Source organism: Betta splendens, chromosome 17, assembly GCF_900634795.4.
Source record: "Betta splendens chromosome 17, fBetSpl5.4, whole genome shotgun sequence".
Classification (NCBI taxonomy): Eukaryota; Metazoa; Chordata; class Actinopteri; order Anabantiformes; family Osphronemidae; genus Betta; species Betta splendens.
The window spans coordinates 6,557,638-6,582,059 of NC_040897.2; the positions used below are offsets into that span (position 1 = coordinate 6,557,638).

Consider the following 24,422-nt stretch of genomic DNA (forward strand, 5'->3'; position numbering starts at 1 on the left):
ACTAATAAGAAGCGCACGGAAAGTGACGAAGCCGAGCGGAAAAGGCCGAACGACTAGTGAAGCGTTATCGGGCGGCCTCGGTCCCTAAAACGTAAACATGACGGTCTCGCGCTGTTTGGGGTGTTTTTTAATGATGATTTGCTTTATAGGTGAAAATGTTAAGCTGTCACAATCCCATTTGCTGCCAAGTTGCTTTTTGACTGCCTTATATTTCAATATTAGAAACTATACATTTAGAATTTATGATCATCCTAATTATGAAAAAAATGCAAAATCTCGTATAAGGTACAAATGACAAGTAGAAAAAGTGCTTTGTAGTCGTGGACCGTTCAGTCCTCTGCAGTTCATTTATTTCAAGCACTGTAAAGACAATAGAAAAACGGACAATGTCACAACAGTCTGCACCACATACCCACATGGCAAAGAGTTTACAATTGCCAGTTTGTCATTTGGGATCAAGGGGAGTTGAGTAGGGAGCAACAACTTCAACACACAAACACACTGAAACAAGTGTGGGAAATATAGGGAATGGCAGCTGAGCACCTATGTAATGGTAAGAACAGATATGGAGTTTATTGTGATGCTTCATTTTTACATAGACTAATGTTCCTATTAGTCCGTGTTCCTAAAATAACTGAAAACAAAATAAAATAAATGCACAATGTATAACAAGGTCCAACTCTAGTGTAACAGTTTGATGGGGATGCAAATTTAAAAGATACCGGAATTTGTACTGCAACAGAAATTACACTTTGTTTCCCCCCAAGTAAGCAAAACATCAAATTTTGATTTGAAGCCCAAAACATTTGCTAGTTTAGTTTGGGGTAATTTTGAATTGACCCAATGGAATTTTCTTCTGTTTTACAAAAGGGGACCCTGTGTGCTTTTCATAAAGAATCTGATGTAAGACTGGAAGCTTTTTTAAAACGAAAAAAAGCTTGAAATAAGAAAAACAACATAAATTGAAAGCATAAAAATAAAAGCATGCATAGAGTTTTAAAAAATGTAAAAAAAATCCTAATCTTTTAAAAGTTATACCAGTCAAACTTAAAATCCAAGGTCTATCTAATGAGATAAGTAGCTTTAATCTGAAAAAAAATATAGAATGGGATATGAAGCATACACGCTAATCAAACATGGGATTGTGAGCACATACACGTTATTTCGGAGTCCATCTATCCTTACAAGGTCACTTTCTGAAAACACCACCAACATCTGTTGTAAGGTCCACTATTGTTTACACAATATACAGTACATCAACAGCATAGGGCATTAGTACTGCAACAAGACTGCTTCCATATCAAAATATACAAAACATGATCACCTTCATTCATCCTCTCATCCATTCAGCTTTGAACCCTCCCATTTTATCGCGTTGTTTTTTTTTTTTTTTCAATAATTTAACAAAAACCATGTTAAGCCCACACTCACATATTTGCACCAAATGTAAACATTCATTCATAATACACATTTTAAAACAGCCAACAGAGGCAGTTTTGCTTATTAAATCCACTGTACAAGTTTTGGATCCCACGGAGAAAGATCAGTCTAAAACCTAAACTGTGACTTCGGTGAAGCTAAGGTTGGAAGGAGCTGGACGGAGGCTTGATTCAGCCAAGTATTAGGGGACAGACATGACAGCCTTTATAGTCACTAAGCTTTATCTACACACCTGTACGTTGAGCAGGTTATGACTTAAGCCACTGCTAGAGGAGTCTCAGCACTAGTGCACCATTTTTTTCTTAACAAGACAGACAGCGAGTGGTGGTAGAGCCAGTGCATGCATGAAGGTTCATATGTACAACTACAGTACCTCTTGTAAATGGTTCTATGATTAAACCATGCTTTGGCAAGTAAGATATTGAGAATTCCACAAAGGATCAATTAGGCTGAATATTTACCACTACAATCTGCAGGTTAGAGTCTGTTGAGAAGCAGCACAGTATATTTGTAATCCGACACTACATTACTTACACGCTGTAGGGCAAACACAGTTTGATTCAAAGTCTCACTCTGAACACAAACAACAGCCCATTCTAGGCATCACAAAAAATAAAAAAACAAAAACTGCGATGTTCCGTCATGTTGCCTCCCTTTTCTGCACCTACGCTAAAACCTCAGAGAAGTTGTTGCATGGCCTTTCATTTGTGCAATTCCAGTGGTAGCATCCAGGGCATCTTCAACAACTAAAAACAAGATGACAATACAAAGTCTTACAAAGTCTAAAAATTTCTTCATTTAAATGAAAATATGTACAAAATACATCTGTTACAGGTGCCACAGTGATTTGAGAACCAAGAGAAAACAAGCAACTAGGAAGTAAACATTACTTTAGGCAGTCAGTATTCCGTTAACAGTATAGCAGGATGCATATATATTATTGAGAAACATTAAAATCAATTTGTTCTTCTTTCTTCAGGCAGTTGCTTGTGATGATGTTGAACTTCCTCACAGTTTTGTGGACGTGTCTCCCTAAATGATAGGTACAGTAGTAGGTCAATGACTCTTACTTTGCTAACCTTTAACTCACTATTAAGCTAAACTAATACTTTTCTTTGTCTTTAGACTTGTGTTTCTGCTGTGTTGATATACCCTGTGAACCCCTTGCTTCCAGATTCATGCAGGTTTCTGACTGGGCCATGTTGACCCAGGTTGCCTTAAATGCCTTTGGCTGTGTCGCGTTAAACGTGGGGCTCGGTGTTGCTTCTTTCTCCTCCAGGTCGTCGAAACTCACTTCCTGCACGGCTTCCTGCTTTTTGAACGAGTCCCTCCTTTCCGACAGAGCCAGCTTCCTCATCACCACCACTTCTTTGGAGTGGTGGTTGCTGCCTCGGTGCTGTGGTGAGGCAGTGCATCGATGATGCTCGTTGCCTCCGCTGCCTGTGTCCTGGTGGCCTCTCTGTCCGCCAACGTACAGCCCTTGACGGCCATGCTCGCCAACACAGACAAACCCAGCAGCCGGGTCTTCATCCATATCTTCCAGTCCCTCCCCTTCAGACAGGGGCACTTCCATGGTGTGGCGGCGGGTGCTGTATGCCTTCCTATCGCCATGGTAACCACCTGTTGTCTTGTCCCCCGTCAGCTTTTCTGCTGACTGCACTCTCTTGAGCAGTGGTGATCGGGGTGGCTCTGCACTGCGAGGACGCACAGAGTGACGAGCAATAGTTGGAGGGGACAACGTCTTACCGTGGAAACCCTGCAGGGACTTGGGGTGATTGGGGAGACAAGATGGCGAGCATTGTGGAGAGAGAGGCTGAGGTGGTGGGTTGCAGGCCAGTGGTGAAGGAGGGATACTACTGGTGGATTTGCAGCGGCCAGCTTTTGTGTACCGACCTAAGACATGGAGTGAACTGGGACGAGCCTGTGGTACAGGTGAGTTTGGGGAACTGGAGCAAGGAGACGAACTTGAGTCTGATTAAAAAAATAAGAGAGACAAAGAAAGTTCATTTTAATTTTTTTTTTCTCCTTCGGGACAACAGCAAGATACACCAGAATCCTCACTCACCTCCAGAGTGATCAGGAGCTGGGGAGCGACAAGGTGTAGAAGGTCCTGGAGAAAGACTTTGAGTGGGGGAACCAGAAAGGCTGTCGCTTGATGACTGGTGGAAGCCAGAAGAGAAGCTGCGACTGCTTTGCATGGGTGGAGGTGTGTGCTTGGACAGCTTCTTCAAGATGCTACGTCGTCTGCTGCAGAGGAAAATAATTGCATAGTTTATAGAACAGTGATTGTGGGGCTTAAGGAAAAGGTGCATCTTGGTAGCTTGTAGAGGAAAAGCAGAGGTTTCAGTCTGGCTATGTTTGAGAGCCAATTTAAAACACTATACTCAATGATGTCATACCTGGCCTGCTACACCCACATGTACACCAGGCAGGCTTCAGGTAAACTAACACCGCTCTGCTCAGAGTCATCAGTAGTTGAGTGTTGGACAGATAGTGATATGTCTTTAGAAGCAGACCCATAACAGCGCAACTCGAACAAGCCAAGTTCACTCAGTGACAAGTGGAATCAACTTTAATAGAAATGAAATCCAACGCTATGTTTTAGACAGTTTCTATGGTCCAACAGTAAGGCTGTAGTACCGTACCTGTCCTGTCCATCCTTCCTTTTGCTCTTTTTACTGCGTCGGGCCATCTTAGCTTTGTAGCTTGATTTTCTAGCAGGGCCCACTTTAATAGAAGTGTTTTCCAGGGCAGTCGTCTGCAGGGTCACTCTGTTGCCACTCTGTTTAAAAGATGCATTAACATCAACACCTCTCTACAAGGCAGCAAGAGCCTAATGATGACATGGTATCCTTAACATAACACATGTTAAGAAGTTCCTCAACTAAATTGTCTTTCAACATATTGTCATAAACAACTGCAAAACCTGAAACAATATATAATAAATCGTACCTTGAGCAGCAGCTCCACCACCTCTGTGTGTACGAGTCCCTGGACAGACTCTCCATTGACGTGAGTGATGAGGTCACCAGCCCTCAATCCTGCCTCATGTGCTGGACTGCCCTCCTCTACGGACTGTGGACACACATAACCTCACAATTACTTAATTTGTCTAACCAACAGCTACTTTGTTTTATGTTTCAGCAATGCAAATAATATTACCCCTATTTGACGTTTACGTTTCTCAGTAAGAAAAAGCATTAAAACACCTTTAGAGTGACTCATTAGTATATAATGTTATGCTACCATGAAAGTTGTGTTAGTATGTAACAATATGCACAGCTAAAGCTATTACAGCTAAATTTACACCTTTCTTATTAACACCAAAGATGAGAACACTTACCCAGACCATATGGTGGACAGTGTAGACGTCACTGTCTCCCATGTAGACCCTAATAGCTCGCAGAGCAAAGCCAAACCTTTTCCCAGAGCTGTGGATGACCACAGGAGGTCTAAGACAGCTAATACTGACAGACAGGTCCCGGCTGGGGGAGGAGTCTCTTGACGAAGGGTTAGATGACAATGATAGGGATGATTTGGGGCTTGTTGGAGGACCAGCTGTGTCATCTGAATCAGAGAAGATGATTTGAAATGTTATCAGTTTTTTTTTGGAAAGTAATTTCTGGTTGCTACTTGTCAAATGCTGCACCGTACATGATTTAATATAGTCCTAAAAATGTGTTAATTGTTAAAAGGTTATTATTTAAATGAAATATATTCGACTTTGTACAACTGAGCCTGATGGTTTGTATGTTTATTATGTCAATAACAGCGCACTGAGCTGTAGAGGGCGCTGTAAACATATTAAAAGTTAGTCGTGACTGGAATTTATTTAATAAAATACCTCCTTCACAGCTTTTAGGATGAAGTTATTTATTTATTTAATTGTTTCCTTTTGACTTAAACAATATTACTTCTATTCCAAAGTTGTGCAAAACTTTAAAATTCAATTTCTGTATTGATAACATTGTACAGAAAGCATTAACATCCCATCTACCTGGAGTGATGATAAGTGAGAGGCCAGATACAGAGGCAGACTTGGGGACTTTGCCAGATGGGCTACTGGGCTTCTCCGGGGTCTCCAGTTGGTGGGCCATGCGCCGAGATGCTCCTCTCCGGAATGAGGGCCTGGTGCCTGTGCTGTTGCTCCGCAGACGAATGCGCCGCAGGTTGGAAACCATCCCATCTAGAATCACGAAGCAAACACTGTGACTATCAGTGTTACGAAGAGAAAGCTATTCCCAGAAGTTTGTGTTTGCCACTCTTACCCTCTTCTTCTGTGGAGATGGCAAAGCGAGGCATGATGTCGAGGCTCTGCGTGCTATTCATCACCAGTGGGCTGGCACTGCGCTCTGACTGAGAGGAACTGGAGGAAGCACGAGGCCTGAGACTACAGTGGGAAAAAACAAATGATTTTGCAAAGACCTAATATCAGAGTCTTTTAGGAGCATAAACTAGTTTATGAGCTTTGCTGAATCATTTACAAAGGTACACATTTTGAGTAACATTAATGTAGGTTGTGTACATCTTAACATATGTCTTATTATGTTGAGCCCACAGTGGAGACAATAAAAACTAAAAGGACATGGGTGACAAGGACATATTTCTCCATCTTTCTCACCTTCCTCTATGTCCATCTGTCCTCCTCTCTCCACTAGCCAACTGTTTGTGACCGTCACCAGGAGAAAGAACCCCTCTGCCTTCCCATCGCTCCTCCTTCTCCTCACTGTGGCTTCGCTCTGATGACGACAGACTCTGATTGGATGGAGTGGACGTCAGCAGGTGCTCTGTGCTGCTGTACACCTAGGGTTTGCCAAAAAATGATTCAAAAGGTGAATATATTACTACACATATTTAGGTAAGTTCACATCATGTTTGTCGTTAGGGTTATGTTAAAGATGTTTCTTTAGCACAGAAGAGCAGTAACGAGTACCTTGCTGAAGCGGTGGGCCACTGAGGAGAACTGTCTGAGCTCCAGGGATGACTCATCATCATTGGTTTCATCATCGTCATCTGAACCCAGATGGCAGTAGCGCTCTGATCGGGCTGCAGGGAGAAAAATGACAGGATAAAAACCGTGACACAAGCTTTTTATTTTTAATGCAGCGTGAAATTAGTTCTCTGCCCTAAAAAAATCAAAGTTGTCACACTGAAATCTGTCCTCCTGTGTGTCTAACAGCCTGAAGTGTGTCTAAGTTTGTATGTTAATAAATTTGCGCACTGTCAAAGTAGCTGGTGTCCTCTTCGGTCTCTAGCTGTGGTATGAATTCAGCTTTCTGCCTCAGGAGTCCGTTCCAGTCCAGCCCCACGAAGAACATATGCATCTTTACCTCAGTGGTTCCACCTGGAAAAAAAAGCGCAGGTTTAGTTTGCACAGAAACCTTTCAACCAATTTGTTTTTCAAAAACCTAGAATGTTTTGTAATTGCAAAATCCATTTTTAAAAAGAGGCTGCTATAAAATAGTTAGTTTGCCACACCTCTCTTTCACAGGTAGTGTAACCGAGGAAAAACTGTGCATCCTTATGGCCATCATAAGATCATAGTATGTGTACTGTGCAGCCTAAGTCCTTGTCCACTTAATCTTCAGTCACACCATTACCAACCTGTTCCCAGGCGCTCCAGAGGGCTCTGCCGCAGCAGTCTGGTGATAAGGTCCTGAGCATCAGCTGGCAGAGCATCCTCCCCGTCCGGCCAGATGATCTCATCTGGAGAATGAATACCAGTAATTTAATAAGACGACGTTTACTGATCAACACTTCCCGACAAACTTAACTAAGAGAAATTATTGTCACAGCTTAGTATCTGAGGACATATTTAGCAAAATATGAAATCTGCATTAAGCATAAGATGTGTATAAAAGTTGTATGTGATGGCAAAATTGTTTGTGTAATTAAAGGCTTTCTTACCATTAACCACCTGACCAAAAAGCTGCTCTGGTGTGTCTCCAAAAAAAGGCACACACCCTACCAAGAATTCATAAAGAATGATGCCCATGGCCCACCAGTCCACAGGCTTCCCATAACCCTGTCTGAGGATCACTTCAGGAGCAATGTACTCAGGTGTCCCACACACCTATGAAAAGAATCATCCCCAAAAAACAAAAACAAAACAGCATGTTACTTGAGATGAAACACACCAGTAAATATGAAAAAAGGACACATCAAGAAAACACAAACCTGTTTGTCAATGAACTCCCTGGTATCTTTCTCAATGTGACCTTCATACAGGTTGGTGGTCATGTTCATTAGACCAATTTTTGACAATCCAAAGTCTGTCAGCTTTATGTGCCCCATGGAGGTGATTAACAAACTGCAAAAGAAGCAAAAACGTTGAGGACCCACAGTCACGAATCTCATTACAAAAATATGAACTGCTAAATGATTCACACAGCTCTGCTTCCACTTCAAAAGATTGCTAATCATTTTAAGATGGTTATTTAGGGGGGCAAGTCTAAAAATTCTTAAACACTTGAAAGGAACGTCATGCAAATTCTCTTTTGTGACTGGCTAGGGACTTACTTGTCAGGTTTGAGGTCTCTGTGTACAATTCCATAGTTGTGAAGATACTCTAGAGCCAGGACAGTCTCTGCAAAATACATCCGTGCCATGTCCACAGGCAAAGGACCAATGTTCTTTAATAGATTGGCACAATCTCCACCTTAAAATGTAAAAGAACCCATGAAGGCAGACAGTCAAGTCACACAGCTTTGGTTATGTTAAATGGGTAGTTTGCATAGCAAGGTAGCATTATACGCAAAAAAACAGACATGACGCTACACATTCCTACCTTCCACATACTCCATGACCATACAGAGATGCCTCCTTGTCTCAAACGAGCAGAACATAGAAACCACGAATGGGTTTTCCGCAAAGGTTAGGATGTCTCGCTCCACAAACACCTGCTGGATCTGATTCCTTAACATCAAGTTCTGCCTGTTGATTTTCTTCATGGCAAAGCGCTGACGGGTTTCCTTGTGGCGCACCAGAAACACGGCCCTGTATGAAAGCACCAAAGGGTAAAGGACAAGGGGAAAGGGAAAAAGGAGAAAAAATCACAGGGATAATGAGAAAATGACAGGTAGAATAATTTTATTATAGGAATACAGCAATGTGGAGACATGGGGACAACTAACTCCTAAACATCAGTTCAGACGTTTGAAATAATGTGACCCAGACAGGATCTTTGTGTAAAAACAAAAATACTGCAACAACACATCCATATTTTAGTTTCCTTTCTGCTTTTTTGACTCTCTTAAGTGTCCACAATGCGAGTGAGTCAGTCAAATGCAAAAACAAAGAAGTCTGTGTAACTCACCCATAGGCGCCATTGCTAATGAGCTTGATAGTCTCAAAGTCACTCTCCAGTGGTTTCCTACGAGGTGGAGTGCAGGCAGCTCGGCTCTGTGTCAAACACACAAACACAAAAAGATGGAAACAGAGACTTAGAAGCAATGGTTCCATCAGCCTGAACCTCATTATAATCATGGTTTATGTCCGTCTTAAACTGCTTTCATCCACACTCCATAACAGTTTCCTAACTTCTTATACCTGTATAAGAGTTGTCTCTCCAGAGTCATCAGATTCTCTGCTTGCCGACCTGTGACTTGGGCTTGTCTGCTCCAGATGGACCATTTCTATAACAAAATCAGAAGAATTTAACATTTAATTTAAAGATACAGTTTGCTTAAACTACAAGAAATGTGTTTATGTGACCTAAAGAGTAAAACAAATTAGGACACTACAAATTTAAAATATAAAAGTGATGAACCTTCCAAGGGATCCCTGGTGAGACCAAGCTGGCTGATGATGTATCTGGGAATATCATTCTTTACGCCATGTCCCACCTTGGCCTGACCCTCAGCAGCTTCTAGACGCTGGTAAAATTCCTCTGGGTCAAACTCCTACAGAATACAGAAACGCACATTACAGATCACATAGACATTTGTAAAAAACAAACAACAACAACAACAACAACAAATAAACAAGAACAAAAGCTATAAACTACATGAGTTTATTTAATTTAGAACATAAATTATCAGCTGCACGTCCACTATCAATATTTGAGGTGCTAATGAAGGACTATATCTCCACCCTCCTGCTGTTTATTGCAACAAATAACTGTATTATTATTATTACTTATAAAATCTATTATAAATAGAAAACATAAGAGTAGATGAGTCACCTGCCATACCTGTGCTAGATGGGACAGAGCGTTTGCTCAGGACTCTAGTAGCAGGCTAGTGAACATTATGTTGATACTATGTCAGACTATAATCTGTGTCAGACAGTTGGTCTCACCAGGCACTCCAGAAGTCTGGCAGGTCTGGATATGATGATGAGGATCTTCTTGACCAGTTTGGTGATGATGGTCACCTCCTCACTCTCTGAACGTTCATACGCCTGATCAAGAAACAACAAAGAGTTTATATTACAGAGTTAATCCAGTTGGCAAGTTATGGGTAATTAACGCTTACTGTCTCCACATCTCACACTAACATTGCCTTGTATTGATCAAACAGCTGATTCTAAATTTGTGTTGTAGAGCTGGTGAAAGATTGGTGGCTGTTAAAGTTCAGGTCAGTTTGTTTTGAAACAGGCTATATTGCTCATCCTTTCAAACCTCATTCAATATTGCTTCAGAGGGGTTAGTATTAATAAACAGAAGATATAATTCTAGTACAGTATGTACTGTAACAAAAAAAAATATTTGTGACCATAAGTGATCATTAGACAAAACTAAACTTAATTTTTGTGGTCATGACAGAAAAAATAAGAAATACACAAATAGGGTTTGGGTGTTGGACTGTAGTTACTAGGAAATTGAATGACACGTGAAAGTGCAGCCCCACCACCACTAAACTCAATGAAAGGATTAATAAGAAACAGTATATTAATATATAATTATTATTAGATACTATACTACTATATAAATATACTTTGAGGTCTGAGTATGAAACAACCACCATAATTTATTTTGCAGAAAGCAGCATTTACTACAGTACAGCTGTTGCTAGAAAGGTTATACAACTACCGTAATCATTGCATAATCAAACACTTAGCCACTCCACTGAGCAATGATGACTATGACAACACCATAACTGGCCAATCAAGTGGAAGCGGCACAAATGAAAACTAGCAGGTCATTTTAATTCCACATTCCAAGCACAGTGTTGGCTACACTGATGTACCATTTCTTTAAGGACGAAAGCCTTTGGGGCTTAGCCATTTACGGTTTGAAGAAGGACTTCTAAAGATGAATACTTACCTCATGCAGCAGTTTCTCTAGTTTCTCCTGCAGCTCAACAAAGTACCTGGAAGTGACCAGGCCTTTCTGGGATTTATCCAGGCAATCTCGGGCAAGCTCCATCAGCTGGTGCTGAATGAATCCCAGCACACCATCAGCCAGGGGCAAAGCAGTGTCTGGGGAACACTCTGCAATGATGTCGAGCAGCCGACACTCCATCTGGGCAGTCGCCTGAAAAATAACCAAGATGGAAGACATTTTTCAAAATGGTGACAGCGGTCTCAACTATTTAGTTACACATGTAAGTAACTTTGTTATCAGATTAAAGCATACATACCACCATTAATGAAAATATTTAGAAAATACGTACAAAGACCACAGAGCAACATCAGTCAAGAAAAGCAATGACTATACCTTAGGAAAACGTTCTTTGTAGACATGATTCATCATGACAATCTCATTGTCAAATGTTCCACATGTTCGTCCAGGACTTTAAAGAACCAGGCAGAGGTGGAAAAAGTACACATTATAAAATGTTATAAACCATTTTTGCACAAACATAATTATTCCTTTTTTGAACCTACATTTAAATTATCTAACAGTGGAATGCATTTGCAAGCTGATCAGGAAATTAAGAAGCGACATAAGAAGCTGATATACAATACAGAAGTTCAATCGATCAACACTGACAATATAATATATCACAAAATCATTGCAAAAGCAACACAAAGTATTTGAGCTGTATTTACAAACGCTTGACTCAAGAGTGTTTACTGCCACCACAAGTCACAAACAGAGCATGTGTGAAAATGACACTGGTGTGACTCAGATCAGGTTTTTATCTGCAGCATTCACGACCACATCTGCTGTGTGCATAGGTGCCGAGTTACAGTGGGGCACGTTTTAAAAAGCCCACACATCATAAATCAATGCACTGTCATCACTAATGTTAAAAATAGCGACCTCGGTAGTGCAGTGATATGTTATTTATATAATGTATGACATATCACTACATGCAATTCTATTTCTGGGGAAACCGCAACAGTTGCACAGATTTTATTGGAGTGCAACAGCAACCATTAACCCCTTGGGACCTTTTTGAGGGCAATAAAAAATGCTTTACACACCCTCTGGAGCTATTTTAGCTCTTGGCACTTGGCACTTATCTAGTGGTTTAGACATGTCTTTAAACAGTACCATTAATGTCAATCTTATTAATTTAATAAGATTTACGGGTTGAACATTTGGCTGACCAGAAGTTTTGGTAGAGTTTTCGCTTGTATGGAATGGTTAAAGGCTTCGTAAAGTATCTTTTGTCAACTGTAATCAGGAATCAATAGGAACCTGACTGTCAACAACATTAACAAGCATACAGTAAGTGTGAATGTCTAACACAGGATATGCTCCTTCTGACCCTGTTCAATCTGTGTGTGTGTGTGTGTGTGTGTGTGTGTGTGTGTGTGTGTGTGTGTGTGTGTGTGTGTGTGTGTGTGTGTGTGTGTGTGTGTGTAGGTTGCGTGCATATAAGCAGCTAAAGCGAGGACATGTCACAGAAAAACAACCACATCAAGACGCTGCCAACACCCTCCGCAGTCTCTGGCAACCTTGAGACTGTCCACCACTAGAGCTATTAGAGGGCTTGTTTAAGCATTTAATGAGAGCTGAGACTGTAAACGATGAGGAAATTCTAACCCAGAGGATAACTGGTAACTAAAATACAAGCTTTCTCCACAACCACATGAAATAATTATTGGACCATATCAAATCCTTAAAGCATTGCAATTTGCAACACATTACCCCTACCTTTGTCACCTATGTTGAGCAATATTTTCACAACTGAATTTCTTGTTTACAGCTCTGCTGCTAAGTAACGCACTGGTGCTAATCATAGGCATTACAGTGGCTTTAGCACTCCAGTTCATTTTGTTCCTCACACAATTATGTTAAAGTTCCTAAAATTATTTTTAATCTATGTTTAGATAAGCAGCTATGTCACAGCAGGATTGGTGCCTTATTAAGGTGCAGGAGATGGAAGGATTTGTATAAAGTCCACAACTCTCACACTCACAAGTAGTAGATCAGATGTGTTTAAGAACAGTCTGGGAACAGCAGAGCGGAATCACAGTGTGGCTATAGATGTGTCACTGACGCTACATTATCAGAAGAGATGAGCTAATCAGTTAGGTATTAAACTACAAGCTTAAATTAGTGGTTTAAACCACAAAGGTTAGCTAAACTATTAGGTTAGCTACCACACTAACCACAAGTTACACGCTATGGTTATAAAATGCCTACTACCACAGCAACACATGAATATGACTCATTTGCAGTGTTAGAACAATACTTAATGTGTAACACATGAAACAAGATGATGTCTACTATATTGCTTACTAGATTTTAATTGATCTACATCCTCACAGTAGGCCTTTAGGTTGAAACAAATCCATTTCTCCCAATGTTACTGAAATGTTAGTGTTACTTGGAGTGTCTGGGATGTTACCTGAGACTGCGTGAGCGGACCCTGACAGGGGGTGAGGGGTGTGCTCCTTCTTCGTCTGCCACACTCTCGGTGCTCCGGAAATGTTTGAACAGGAAGTGGAGATCGTCTTGCGTGGGCTGTAAGGGCAACTGGTGTAGTAACTCCTGGGAGGAGGAGGACTTGGGTACAGGGGGGATAAACAGGGATGGGGTACACACACACAAAAAAACGTGGAGAATATTATAAAAAAAATCCATGTGCTTGAAAGCTTTTTATATATGAGATACCAACCATCAACTCACAAAGGCTTAAAAGGGCAGTAGAACTAAAACACATTCAGGTTTAGCTCAGACTGCTGTGAATATCCACCATCCTGTGTTAAAAGGCTGCCTCTGATCTCATACCAATGTTCTTAGTTTCACTTACCCCATTAGTACTCATAGACCTAAAGGCTTTCATTTTCCACAATAGAGCTGAATTACATGTAATACAACAACACATTAATGTCTTTCTTTTTTTTTTTAAGCTGACCTCACAGGCTTAAGTGTCGTGCTGCCCTGAAGCAGATTTGTTTCTTTCCTGCTGCAACAGGCCCTAAAGCAGGCAGCAACGGCTGTCGTGTTGGCCATGCATGCATTCTGTTTCCCTTTTGGAGCCAAAATTGTGGCACGCAGCTTGAAATTTATGAGAACTCCCATCTGGCTGGGATCTTGTGTTTCACTGGACAATGAGGAAAAGGGAAGACTGGCTCGTCATACTGGGATGAAAGATAAAAGGCTAACAGAGAAAAATGTGAAAGCAAAGCAGTGTGGAAAAAATATAGTAAAAAAAATAGATAAGAAAAGAGGTAAAAATGAAATGATAGAAAGTGGGGGAGAGGATAGCCTGAAGAGGAAACCAGAGCCCAGCAAGAGCAGCATAAAGACCTCACTGACAGCACGCCTGAAAGGGGCATTGTGAGAGGAAGGCTGACCTCACTGTCTCCTAGCCATGTGGCTAGCCACACAAAATTACAGCTGTGGCAGAAAGGCCTCGGATTGTTTTTTTCACAGCCAGCTGCAGTTTCACCAATAACTTTGAAGAGAGAAAAATCTTCACTACAAGAAACTATCCACAAATAACTAATGGGTGTATCTGGGTGGCACATCCTTGGTTTCCTTGGTTTGATTTTCCCCAGTGGGAGGAGCAGAGTGCCAAAGCAAAACACAGTCCCTACTCCAATCATGATGTCATCCAGTAAAAGGAAACTATGCATTTGAACAAAAGCAGTGTTATTTTAATGATTAGCCTCATTATTGCTTTGCTTTCCTTCTATCTAAAAAGGGGCTACACAGGGTACAGGAATGAATGTTTCTGGAATGAAGTCATGTATTTCTCCAGCATGGTAGAACATTCACTAAAAACTTCCCACTTAAGGTTGTTTCAGTCAGACATAAATACATTAAATTGGGTTTAACTTTGTGAAGTTTAGTGTTTGAATGTGTACTCAATCGTAAATACTAGCTATTACTATAATTCATCATTATTTAAATTGTTCATTCCCATATAACTCTGGAAAATCCATCTGAGAGCTCATTCCCAAGGCTTCTCTGCTGTGGAACGTTTGGTGGAAGGCCGATGATGGTAGGATGCATCATCATTGGACATATCCTGCTTTGGCTGAGTCATTAAAGGATACAACACAATCTCCAGTGAGCCGTTTCGTGCAAATCCTGTGGTGGCTTTAAGTATGTTTGACCAGACTGTCACATAATAGTGTTTTATAAAGTTGTTTCATAGCAGAAACGAGTAATAAACAACCAAAGAAATGTGCACTTTCCATCAAATATGTTATCCTGATCACCCTGACTATATCTGTCTAAATATATATTTTTTAAAGTTTATATTTAAAGAAATCACGGATCAATGATCGAAACAAACCTCACAGTCCATATAACATACGTTCCAGGAGTGCTTATACAAACCTTTACAGCTAATACAGTTATTTTAAGTAACACAGAATGCTGAACACTCCATTGACAGTGATACAGCCCAACACACAAACATAGCCTCAAGGAAAGAAACACAGAAACTCAGCTTACAGATACTGATGAACTGGGTGCATTGGTGCAGTATCCAGATGAAGGAACTGATGCCACAGACCACCTTCGGCCATCCACCCTGCATAGACAAAACAGCAACACACAGCTTAGTGAAACCAACCCAAGACATCCTGTTGACTGACTCCAATGTTTAGTTTCACCTCTTTACACATGCAAATCGTGATTAGGGGAAGGCTTTCCCATGCAAGATTAAAGCTTCAGTGGAATTATCTGATAACTGAAATTGTGACAGAAAATATAGGGATAAAATGAAAAGACAAAACATTTTCTTTTACCTTTCGTTACGGGCCAGTTGGCTACACAAGATGAAGACACAATTGGAGAAGCAGCGAGAAGAGGAGACACAAGGTGAGAAAAAAAACAATCAGTGCTTAATGATAGTGACAGAGGAAGTCAGTCTAGCCGTCAGAGCCATCGCCCTGTTTGTTACAGCTTGTATCCAGTGGCAGTCTGTTGCCGACGCTGCTTAACACCTGCCAAGCTGTGGCTCAGAGACCCACAGATACAGCTGGTGACTACTCATACAACACAGCCACTGAGCTTGCTATTAAAAACTGAACACATCAATTCTTTCCCAGTGAAACTGACACTTGTAATGATGCCTCTATAGCCACTATCCTGTGAAACACTGGGATGTGGCCCTGTTTCCTATACTGATTCAATCTGTAATGACTAAATGGTAAAGGATCAAAAGCAAGGTTTTAAACCAAGAACAAGCAATGTATTGACATTAAAGGGGAAAGACTATTATGGTGTTGGCAGTCCTCACTCTGCTTAAAAAGGAATCTTTAAAAGCATAGGTGGAACTGCAACTAAATTATTTCTCCCACATGGGATAGTTCCTCGTCCTGTTTCTTTCATTTGCATTACATAGATTTATTTACACTTTGAGTGAATGCCAGCTATTGTGCTTCTAGCCGTTCACCTTTTACATGACAAAATGAGTGCACTGAAACAACTGGGCAGGGCAAATACATGAATAACATTAAAACCCAGCGGAGCACGTAGAAGTGCAGTCGCAGCATCTGGCTGTGCACTGGCAGCTTAAAAAGTCTCAATAAATTTAGATGAGTCATGCAGGATCGTGCAGAGCAATTCTATCTCGAAACCTCTCTGCAGTAAGTCCCAAGATTAGTATGTGACATTCATAACTGCAAAGGAACATTCAATGCTAACTAATAAAACCCAATGTGAAATAAGCAAGTCAGAAAAAGAAAACCGGTGAGGCTTCCAGATGTGAATACCCTTAACTGCATCATTTACAGTGAGCCTCCATGTTGCAGTTTTGACCTTACTAGGACGTCATTACCACTCTATTTTTTTCCACTGGACCATGATGCCAGTCACACTGTTTTTCTAAATCATAGCAAGTGTATACACAGTTGCAGAAGGCATGATGAGAGGGCAGGTTCTGCAAGTATTCAACATAAACACAGCAGCCCCGAGTAATGACTGTGTGTACTGACTTGCCACCTTAATTGGCTCGACAAACGCTAAGATCCATGTCCAGCAACAAGCCCTGGGGCCTTTTAGCTGGTTGACTTTGCTTGTACATTGCCTCATTTGCACTAGGACAAGGATAAAAGGGAACAAGCCAGGACATGTTCACTTTTTATGCGACTCAAGATTCCTCAGAGAAACAGCACCAGTTTTAAACTTTATTTTATTGAGAAAATAGGTGAATAATGTTGGTCCTCTGCTTACATGGGTTCTAACTGTGCTGGGGAAGTCATTAACAAAACAAGGGAGATCTGCACTGCATTTTATCTATGTTTATTCATCTAATTCTCCAGTTTACGTCTTTGGTGAATGAAATGCTAGTTTAGTTAATTTAATTGAGCTAGAGTGCCATACAACAAAATTATCTTGAAAAGCATTTGAATTCATTCTTACCTGCGGGCAAATTGGAAATTAGCAGAGGTGCTGGCTGAGACATTTCTAGGACTTTCAGAAGGGCTGCTGCCAGCTGAGGAGAGAAACAGACCAGTAAACTATAAATGTGTAGAAGCTAAAAGTAAATATATCAAGGACCATTTCTTAAATCAGTTTATTAGCTAACTTTGAAATATACCCAATGATCAGAGAGTAATGATCTCATCATGTGTAGGTTAACATTCTAGTACGGCCCAGTCCGTTACCGTAGTTAACAAACTCAGTCACAGTAAAACACACAGACATTAACTAGGCCGATTTCCTGTTATCTCAGTTTCAACACACAACAGAGAGAACTGTTATTGATTGTATCATATGCTCATGAATAGGCCACCAAACAGTTTTCATGTAAGACCCCGAGGGCAAATATCTGCCATACCCTGAATCACTCAATGAAAGGATGAGCCTCCATGGTGATTTTCAGAAAGCTGGATCAGTGGCCAAGATGTATATAAAATATATACATATGTACAAATAAAGACATCCTTCCTAACAGTCTAATTGTCTAGCTACTATCACATTAAGTACCTGTGGCAAGTGGGAGAGGTGAAAGCGGTCTGGAGAGCGTGGGCGACGGGGTCCCGACTGCCAGACTCCTCCTTTTATTGTTACGGGAACTGTGCAAGTAAGCAAACAGGAGAGAGAAAAGATTTTCCTATGCCTTGTAATTACAAACAGTGAGCTGCACAGTAAACAGATGCATAAATTAAAACCAGATCAACCAGTGACCACAATAAAGGAAAAAACTGATAACCTGTGATACTGTCAGCCATGTTTATACACAGACCACAGTCAGCAATATCTTGTGACAACATTAGAATCCTCTGACTGTACCATTGAAAGAGCCTGATCACAGAAAAAAAATACTTTATTAGTTTTAATGTGTATGTTTGTGTGCAGTTGATACCTGCAGGCTTATTTGTGCCTTGTGCTCACTTTGTGTACGCTAAGTTTATTCAGAATAGAAAATTAGTTCTTCTTAGTTGCTTAGTGTTTCGCAGCGCTGCAAGTTGAGTGTAATTCCATCGCGCTCTCCATTTCATCATAGTGATGTTGAGGTCTACTCTTTTTCTCTCTGGCGGTGACCTAAAATAATTTAGGGGCTGAGATGACAACACAGCCTGACGTTTCTGGGTCAGTGCTGAGGAACACTCAGGAAAATATGCCCCGAACGAAATAAGAGTCAAAGTGGCAGAGATGGCTGTGCAACAAATAGAAGAGAGAGCCAATAAGTGATCTTGACTTTGGCTTATCAGCATCTATGGCACAGAACCAAGCACAGGTCCGGACTATGAGCCCTACCATTATTTACTTATCAGGGGATGAATACAGACACCCAGGCAACAGTAAGGAGCCTGAATGAAAGAAGCTGGCAAGAAACAATCACGGTATCACGTCATGGCCACGTGAGGACTTTATCAACAGTTAGCTCTGATACGATTACACATATATGGAACAAACAAATGTGTTTTTGTAGGGAGGCTGCAGCATGTAGCATGATGAATATAGGCCAACGAAATAGCCTGTTTAACATTTCTGCTTTTAGGGAACGGCTGTATTTACTCTTTGAACTTGATTCAGACTCAGCCTGTGCTAAACAGATTAGAAGACAGAGTCATGTTCCACCGGCTGCACAAAAACATGGTTAGTTAAAGAAAACGCCATTTTTACCCACATTAAAGCATACTGCAATTATTGGCAATGAAAGCAGTTCTAACACACACATATACCGTAACGTGATTGGACTTATGATCTTGAACGATAAAGCTGCAGTGAGATCAATTCAATCTCGCTAAATCCTTACTTGGCACGAGGGCACATAATTGCATTGCCTTACTTTGCGATCGCTGATTACATTATCTCACAGATAAATGCAGTCTACAACAGCACTGGCCCAGGGTATCGACCGGCAATCACAGACTTTATGTGGTTTTATGCGACAGCTGGCAGCAGACAATGCAGTCCGGGGCCACACACGCTCACTAACCACAATGGCCACGTTTTCTGTCGGATACAAAAACTAGGGCGGATGTACCGGTCACATACAGTAGCGTACTGCAGTCTATAAGAGACGCCACAGCGACGTATCAGTGTGAGCAGGACGCGGATGATGTTACCAGACAGTGTGGGGGTTGCTGGGAATCCAGCAGCTCAACAGAGGCGTTCAACAAATTGCTGTTTGTCAGACGGTGAATGGCACGGCCCAGCTGGAGGCTAATGACAACAACAGGCAGAACAGACGCTGTGCAGCAGTTCGGCCCAGACCGCGTCGCGTTCGCCTGAATATTAACTAGCTAGGTTTCTAGCCGAAACGGGGCTGTTGTTACGTTACCTTTTCGATCTTTTCATCATGGCCCCGGTCACAAAGCTAGTTTTGTAGCTCGGCAACACTGTCCAGTAGTAATTTTGGTCAGACATGGTGGTGGTGGTGGTAGTGGCGGCGGTGACAAATGAAGTTAATCCAGGTATGAGGGATGTAGCCTTGTTAAAGCGGGGGCATCATGATACAGTCTCTACGCTGGAGGTGGTGCTGAGGGGGGGTTAGCCAGCTAACTGACGCTAGGCCACTATCCGACGGCACAAACTCCATTCAGCTGTGGCACAAACTGACCCCAGGCCCGTGGCACAACCGCTCGAAGACACTAGCGACGTGCGGCAGAACGGCCATGTCCGCCCCGCGTCCTCCCGTCGTTACCAGCAGAACTTCCACAGCAGTCCGCCTTCAGCAGGATGCGACATTATCGAGCTGTAGCTTCGCCAAGACGAGCACTAGAAACTTTCCAGCAACAACCGCACTGCGCAGCCGCATCAGCGCGCGCCGGAAAGAGGCGGGACTAATGATGCCTTCGAGTACTATTGGATATATTTGAGCAACGATCAAAATCAAAAATTGCCCACTGTGAAATGACGGACTGAACAAATGTACATTTTAAGCGTTATTTTATACCCTACATTGATTTTCATACGCAGGTGTATTAATATTTACAAAAACCGTGTGTATCGTTTCGAGATTATAGCACGTAAGTGGCTACTGTAGGAGTAGACTTGAATGTTGCATTTTGTTGTCCAGAGGTATTTAGATAGTCGTGACTTTTATGGATTTCAAGGTCTACACACAACACGATCCCTGACAAACAAACAATACACTGCTTCTTATAACATCAGCCATAAGGTTCTTTATACAAGTGTTATAGCTTTGAACAGCAATAGGAAACAGTAGATTGAGGATATAGATATCAATAGTGATAAAACCGCACATATACCACAGTCTATAACTTGTTCAGCATTTGTCACAGTCACAGTGTTTCAACAAACATACGGTCGCCATCATGAACAGTCATGAGCTCATAAACATACCCATCCTAATGCAGCACATGTGAATCACCAGTTCCTTAATTGTCTCACTTGAAGGGGAACATTGTTGTAAAGAAACCCACACGTTGTTAAACTCAACATCGTACTTCATACTATTCACGTGTGTCACTCATCTATTCACGGAACGTCATCTGAACTGTTATTATGTCATTGATTGATTGCATCTAAATTCTGGGCAGGAAGAAGATGGAGAAAAATAATAATAATAACTATCATTATTATTATTATTACTTTTCGTCAAGCAACACATTGATTCACTCACACGAGACTCACAAGATTTCCTTCACACAGTTCAGATCAGTGTTTTTCAGCCTTATCTCAACCTCTTACCTAATTTTTCAGGCTTAACCAAAACCTGCCCGAGCAGTGATACTACTCTGTCTTCATGCGCACTGACAGACGTTACTGCATCCTGCAGATCGCCTTAGCAGAACAACTACATGCACATGAAGTGACGAGTGACAGACACGTGGTTGATCTGGTTTGGAGAGGAGGAAGGAGGGGCAAGAGTCGAGAAAGGAAGACACTCCAGGCAACGATACTTACACATTGCCCCTGCGAGGAAGACTCAGTTCTTTCTGCAATCGAAGAGAAAAGAAAAATTACATTTCTATTGTTGAACTCAGGACAAATAGGAAGTCCTTCTAACGTTCATTCTTAAAATGTATAAAAAAAGCAAAGGCCCCAGATTAAATATTCTCTCTCCCACTCATCCTAATTTCCATGTGGTGTAAATACCATTTTCTGCAGCGTGGCCTAGTTTCTTGCATGACAAATGGGTTCATGGCGATTTAATGAAAAGGATGCACGAATTCCCACTAACCCATGGCCACTGCGCTTGAGCTGAGGCAAGTGCAAAACTGCTTTTCTCCAAAAGGATTCGACGGATTGACACGCGTGGAACGCTGTTATCGGCTAAAGACAGTCACTTGTGGAACCATGACAATCATGAGAATCATGAGAATGAACATATTGCGTGTGTGTGAGGCCTGAATCAATTCATCAGAATGATGATGATGATGATGATGATGATGATGATTATGATTATGATTATGATTATTATTATTATTATTATTATTATTATTATTATTATTATTAGGTTGCTTTAACAGCTATGGGTAAACATCAGGGTAAACATGAATAAATAGGGGACCACCCATCTTCGGTGATCACAACATCACTTCCTGCATATCAGACACTAGGCAGCAGATTTAACTGTTACATTCATGTTTCTATACACTATACACTTGAACGAACCAGATGAGGAAAAACACTTCATTAGTCCCACTGTGGACATGCCTAAGAGATAAACATGTTCCCCTGTAGAGGATTAAAGGGATGCTTCTGCCAATCATGGAGGAACCCTTGGGCTTTGGGCGCCTATCACCAAGGCAACTAGATTCACCCAAGCACCAATGAAGAGCTCCAAAATAAACACAAGACAGGGGAGAGACATCCACTGTACAGACCTCACAGTCACAACCTGATTTGTACAATGCATGCACTCCTGATTGTGTGACCGTGTTCAGATGAATGGGCACCACACACGATCAATTACTCCACAGCATCAATGAAACGGCGTGCGAAGCAGATTAGAAAATCGGCGTGACAACATTTGTAATAAAACACACGCAAAGCTGAATGGCTGGCATCGTTCTTGTCACTGTCACCTCTGAGACGGGACGCTCCGTATTTACCTGTAGACCGCGGCGCCTCAGGATATTGGGTTCATCCATCATAGAAGACAATAAAAGAAAGCCCGGCTCAGTCAGCCCATGCTGCGCTTCGTCTTCTACCCGCGAGCGCTGATAAAGTCCTTGCTGTTGCTGCTGCTGCTGCTGCTGCGGATGCGCCACCTCCTCCCCCTTCCCCCCTCCCTCTCTTCCTCTCCTCCTCCTCCTCCTCTCCGGATCGAGCTGCACGATCGGTTCCTGATCACCTGATCGGGAGGAGGAGGAGGAGGGGGGGTATTATTATAAAAAAAAGATGCTTTGTTTTCACCCGCTTATTCTGAATCAGATCAGACGGGTCCAGGATCTGTTTAACAGTTCTGTAGGGCGACCAGCGCGCACACACATATGCACACACGTGTCTCCAGATGTTTTGCTGCATGCAGAGTCATTTCCTGCATACTACACCGATGTTGTTAGTTTACATTAAATGTCACCCCCCCCCCCCCCCCCCCCCCCCCCCCCCCCCCCCCCCCCCCCCCCCCCCCCCCCCCCCCCACGTGTAAAATAACACGGGCTAAGTGTGACAAACAAAGGCATGATGGTGAATCAGCTGAGCCTTGAAGCACAGTTACAGTGATTGATCTGTGGCCGTCACACAGTGGTACGACCCTCACACAAAGTGTCCTTTATTGTAAGCTAAAGGGATGTAAATCCTTCCTTGTTCCGGTGGGACGGAAATCAGGTTTACGTTTCAAACTTGTTAAAAAAAAATCTTAAATCATAACTTCTTCTGCCAATAACCAAGGGATCAAGGTGTAAAAATCACTGCAGATCACTGTTGTGAAAATGAATCTTGGTGTGTTGTTTTTACAGCGTTTAATAGTTTTCCTGTGACTAATGTTATAATCATATAATAATCTGCTTACAAGGAACTGATTTGTTTAAAAAGCTTTGCCTTTCACCAGGCTGGTGAGTTTTAATGCAGAAGTCTGACACACAATCAGTTGCTCCGTGCTCATTAGTGCAACCATTGAGGCATGAAAGTCGGCTTTAACTCTCCTTGGCCTCTTTTGTATTTTTGTATTTGTTTCCTCTCAATCCATAACCTATTATATAGTCTGATTATTCTCTGATGCTGCCTGGACACAGAAGTCTCATTCACAATGTGTGTTGCCTCTGGATAACGATGAGTGCTAAGCTATTATCTGTCTGTAATGCAGCTTAGCGCCCACAAGGGGGCGCCACATGCACGCGACTGTGTACTTTGTAAACTTGACACATTCAGGGTTTCTTGACCTCTGACACTCGCATAGTTGTTGTGTGCGGTTAGTTAGAACCTAGATTTAGACTGGAGACCTGGTGGGGGTGCCCTCACCTCTCACCCAATGACACCTGGGATTTACCCTCACCTGAGTGACTAACATGATGGCATGAAGGGTGGCTGTAATAGCTGTGGGGAACCTCCAGCACGTCCACAACCCGCACAAGGTTGAACACTTCCTTTAAAGTCTGTAGCAATAAAGCGGCTATTTTACAGAAGTGAAGAAACACCTCGAAAGACAGAGCAGTACGATAAAGGAGGATTTTGCGTGGGAACTCATTCATTCATTCATGTGTTTGGGAATCGCGGCACAGCTCCATGCGGCAACACGCTGCAATCGCCTCCGTCACCTGACTCCGTGCCTCCATGAGAGACTGCAGCGGTGCCAGCTCGCATGAGTCACGTTACACCTTTCACACGCCTTCAACCTGCGCGGCGAGCGCACCGGGGAACCACGTGACTGTTTCATCGCGCAGCTGACTCACCGCTCAGAAATCCGCACATTTCCAATTAAATCCTCGGCTCTTGCATCAGAAAAATCACGCTTTTGGGACATGTTACTATACGGCATGACAACGAACCACGGGTCCGAGGAGTGGTTTCCAACCCAGACGAGCACGGCTGGTGCTGATGAGACGTTATTATAGTTGTTGAGACGCGGATGATCGACGACATAATTCAGCAGATGTGCGTTTTTCGCCGGTCGTCTCCAAATCATGAAACCCTGTTTGCGGGTTGCATCAGCTCGGAGCGGTGACATTTAATAACTCCTCAAACCAGTGCGAACGGGCGAACGGGGGCCGTTTATGGCTTTATTACTTTATTACATCTGAAAGTATACATTAACATGTAACAC

General features: G+C 42.1%; 1 protein-coding gene across 2 annotated transcripts; it reads right to left on the reverse strand.

Moving 5' to 3' along the window:
• Positions 1-311: 311 nt before the first annotated feature.
• Positions 312-22,422, reverse strand: mast3a (microtubule associated serine/threonine kinase 3a). 2 transcript variants are annotated; one of them, XM_029131607.3, is made up of 28 exons: positions 22,270-22,422; positions 21,119-21,150; positions 17,726-17,814; positions 17,159-17,231; positions 15,541-15,561; positions 15,245-15,323; positions 13,185-13,342; positions 11,099-11,174; positions 10,706-10,915; positions 9,739-9,840; positions 9,209-9,341; positions 8,989-9,074; positions 8,756-8,841; positions 8,228-8,436; positions 7,960-8,098; positions 7,618-7,750; positions 7,348-7,513; positions 7,045-7,146; positions 6,662-6,784; positions 6,374-6,486; positions 6,062-6,243; positions 5,709-5,830; positions 5,438-5,626; positions 4,784-5,007; positions 4,393-4,515; positions 4,086-4,222; positions 3,506-3,687; positions 312-3,411 (listed from the first exon to the last, which is right to left on the reverse strand). In XM_029131607.3, exons 1-28 carry the CDS (start codon positions 22,309-22,311, stop codon positions 2,543-2,545), a joined length of 4,200 nt encoding a protein of 1,399 aa, XP_028987440.1. In that variant the 5' UTR covers positions 22,312-22,422; the 3' UTR covers positions 312-2,542. The 2 variants fall into 2 exon arrangements, with proteins under 2 accessions (XP_028987440.1, XP_028987439.1); XM_029131606.2 differs by lacking the exons at positions 21,119-21,150; positions 22,270-22,422 and adding an exon at positions 19,530-19,991.
• Between the last annotated feature and the right edge of the window lie 2,000 nt (positions 22,423-24,422).

Bases quoted from the DNA above. Each gene is read 5' to 3' on its own strand.
- mast3a (XM_029131606.2), bottom strand. From the start codon at position 19,615: ATGTCTGACCAAAATTACTACTGGACAGTGTTGCCGAGCTACAAAACT. The intron at 9,342-9,738 runs GTGAGACCAACT...TGTATTCTGTAG, and splicing joins CCAGACTTCTGGAGTGCCTG to GAGTTTGACCCAGAGGAATT. The intron at 8,842-8,988 runs GTATAAGAAGTT...TGTTTGACACAG, and splicing joins GAGAGACAACTCTTATACAG to AGCCGAGCTGCCTGCACTCC.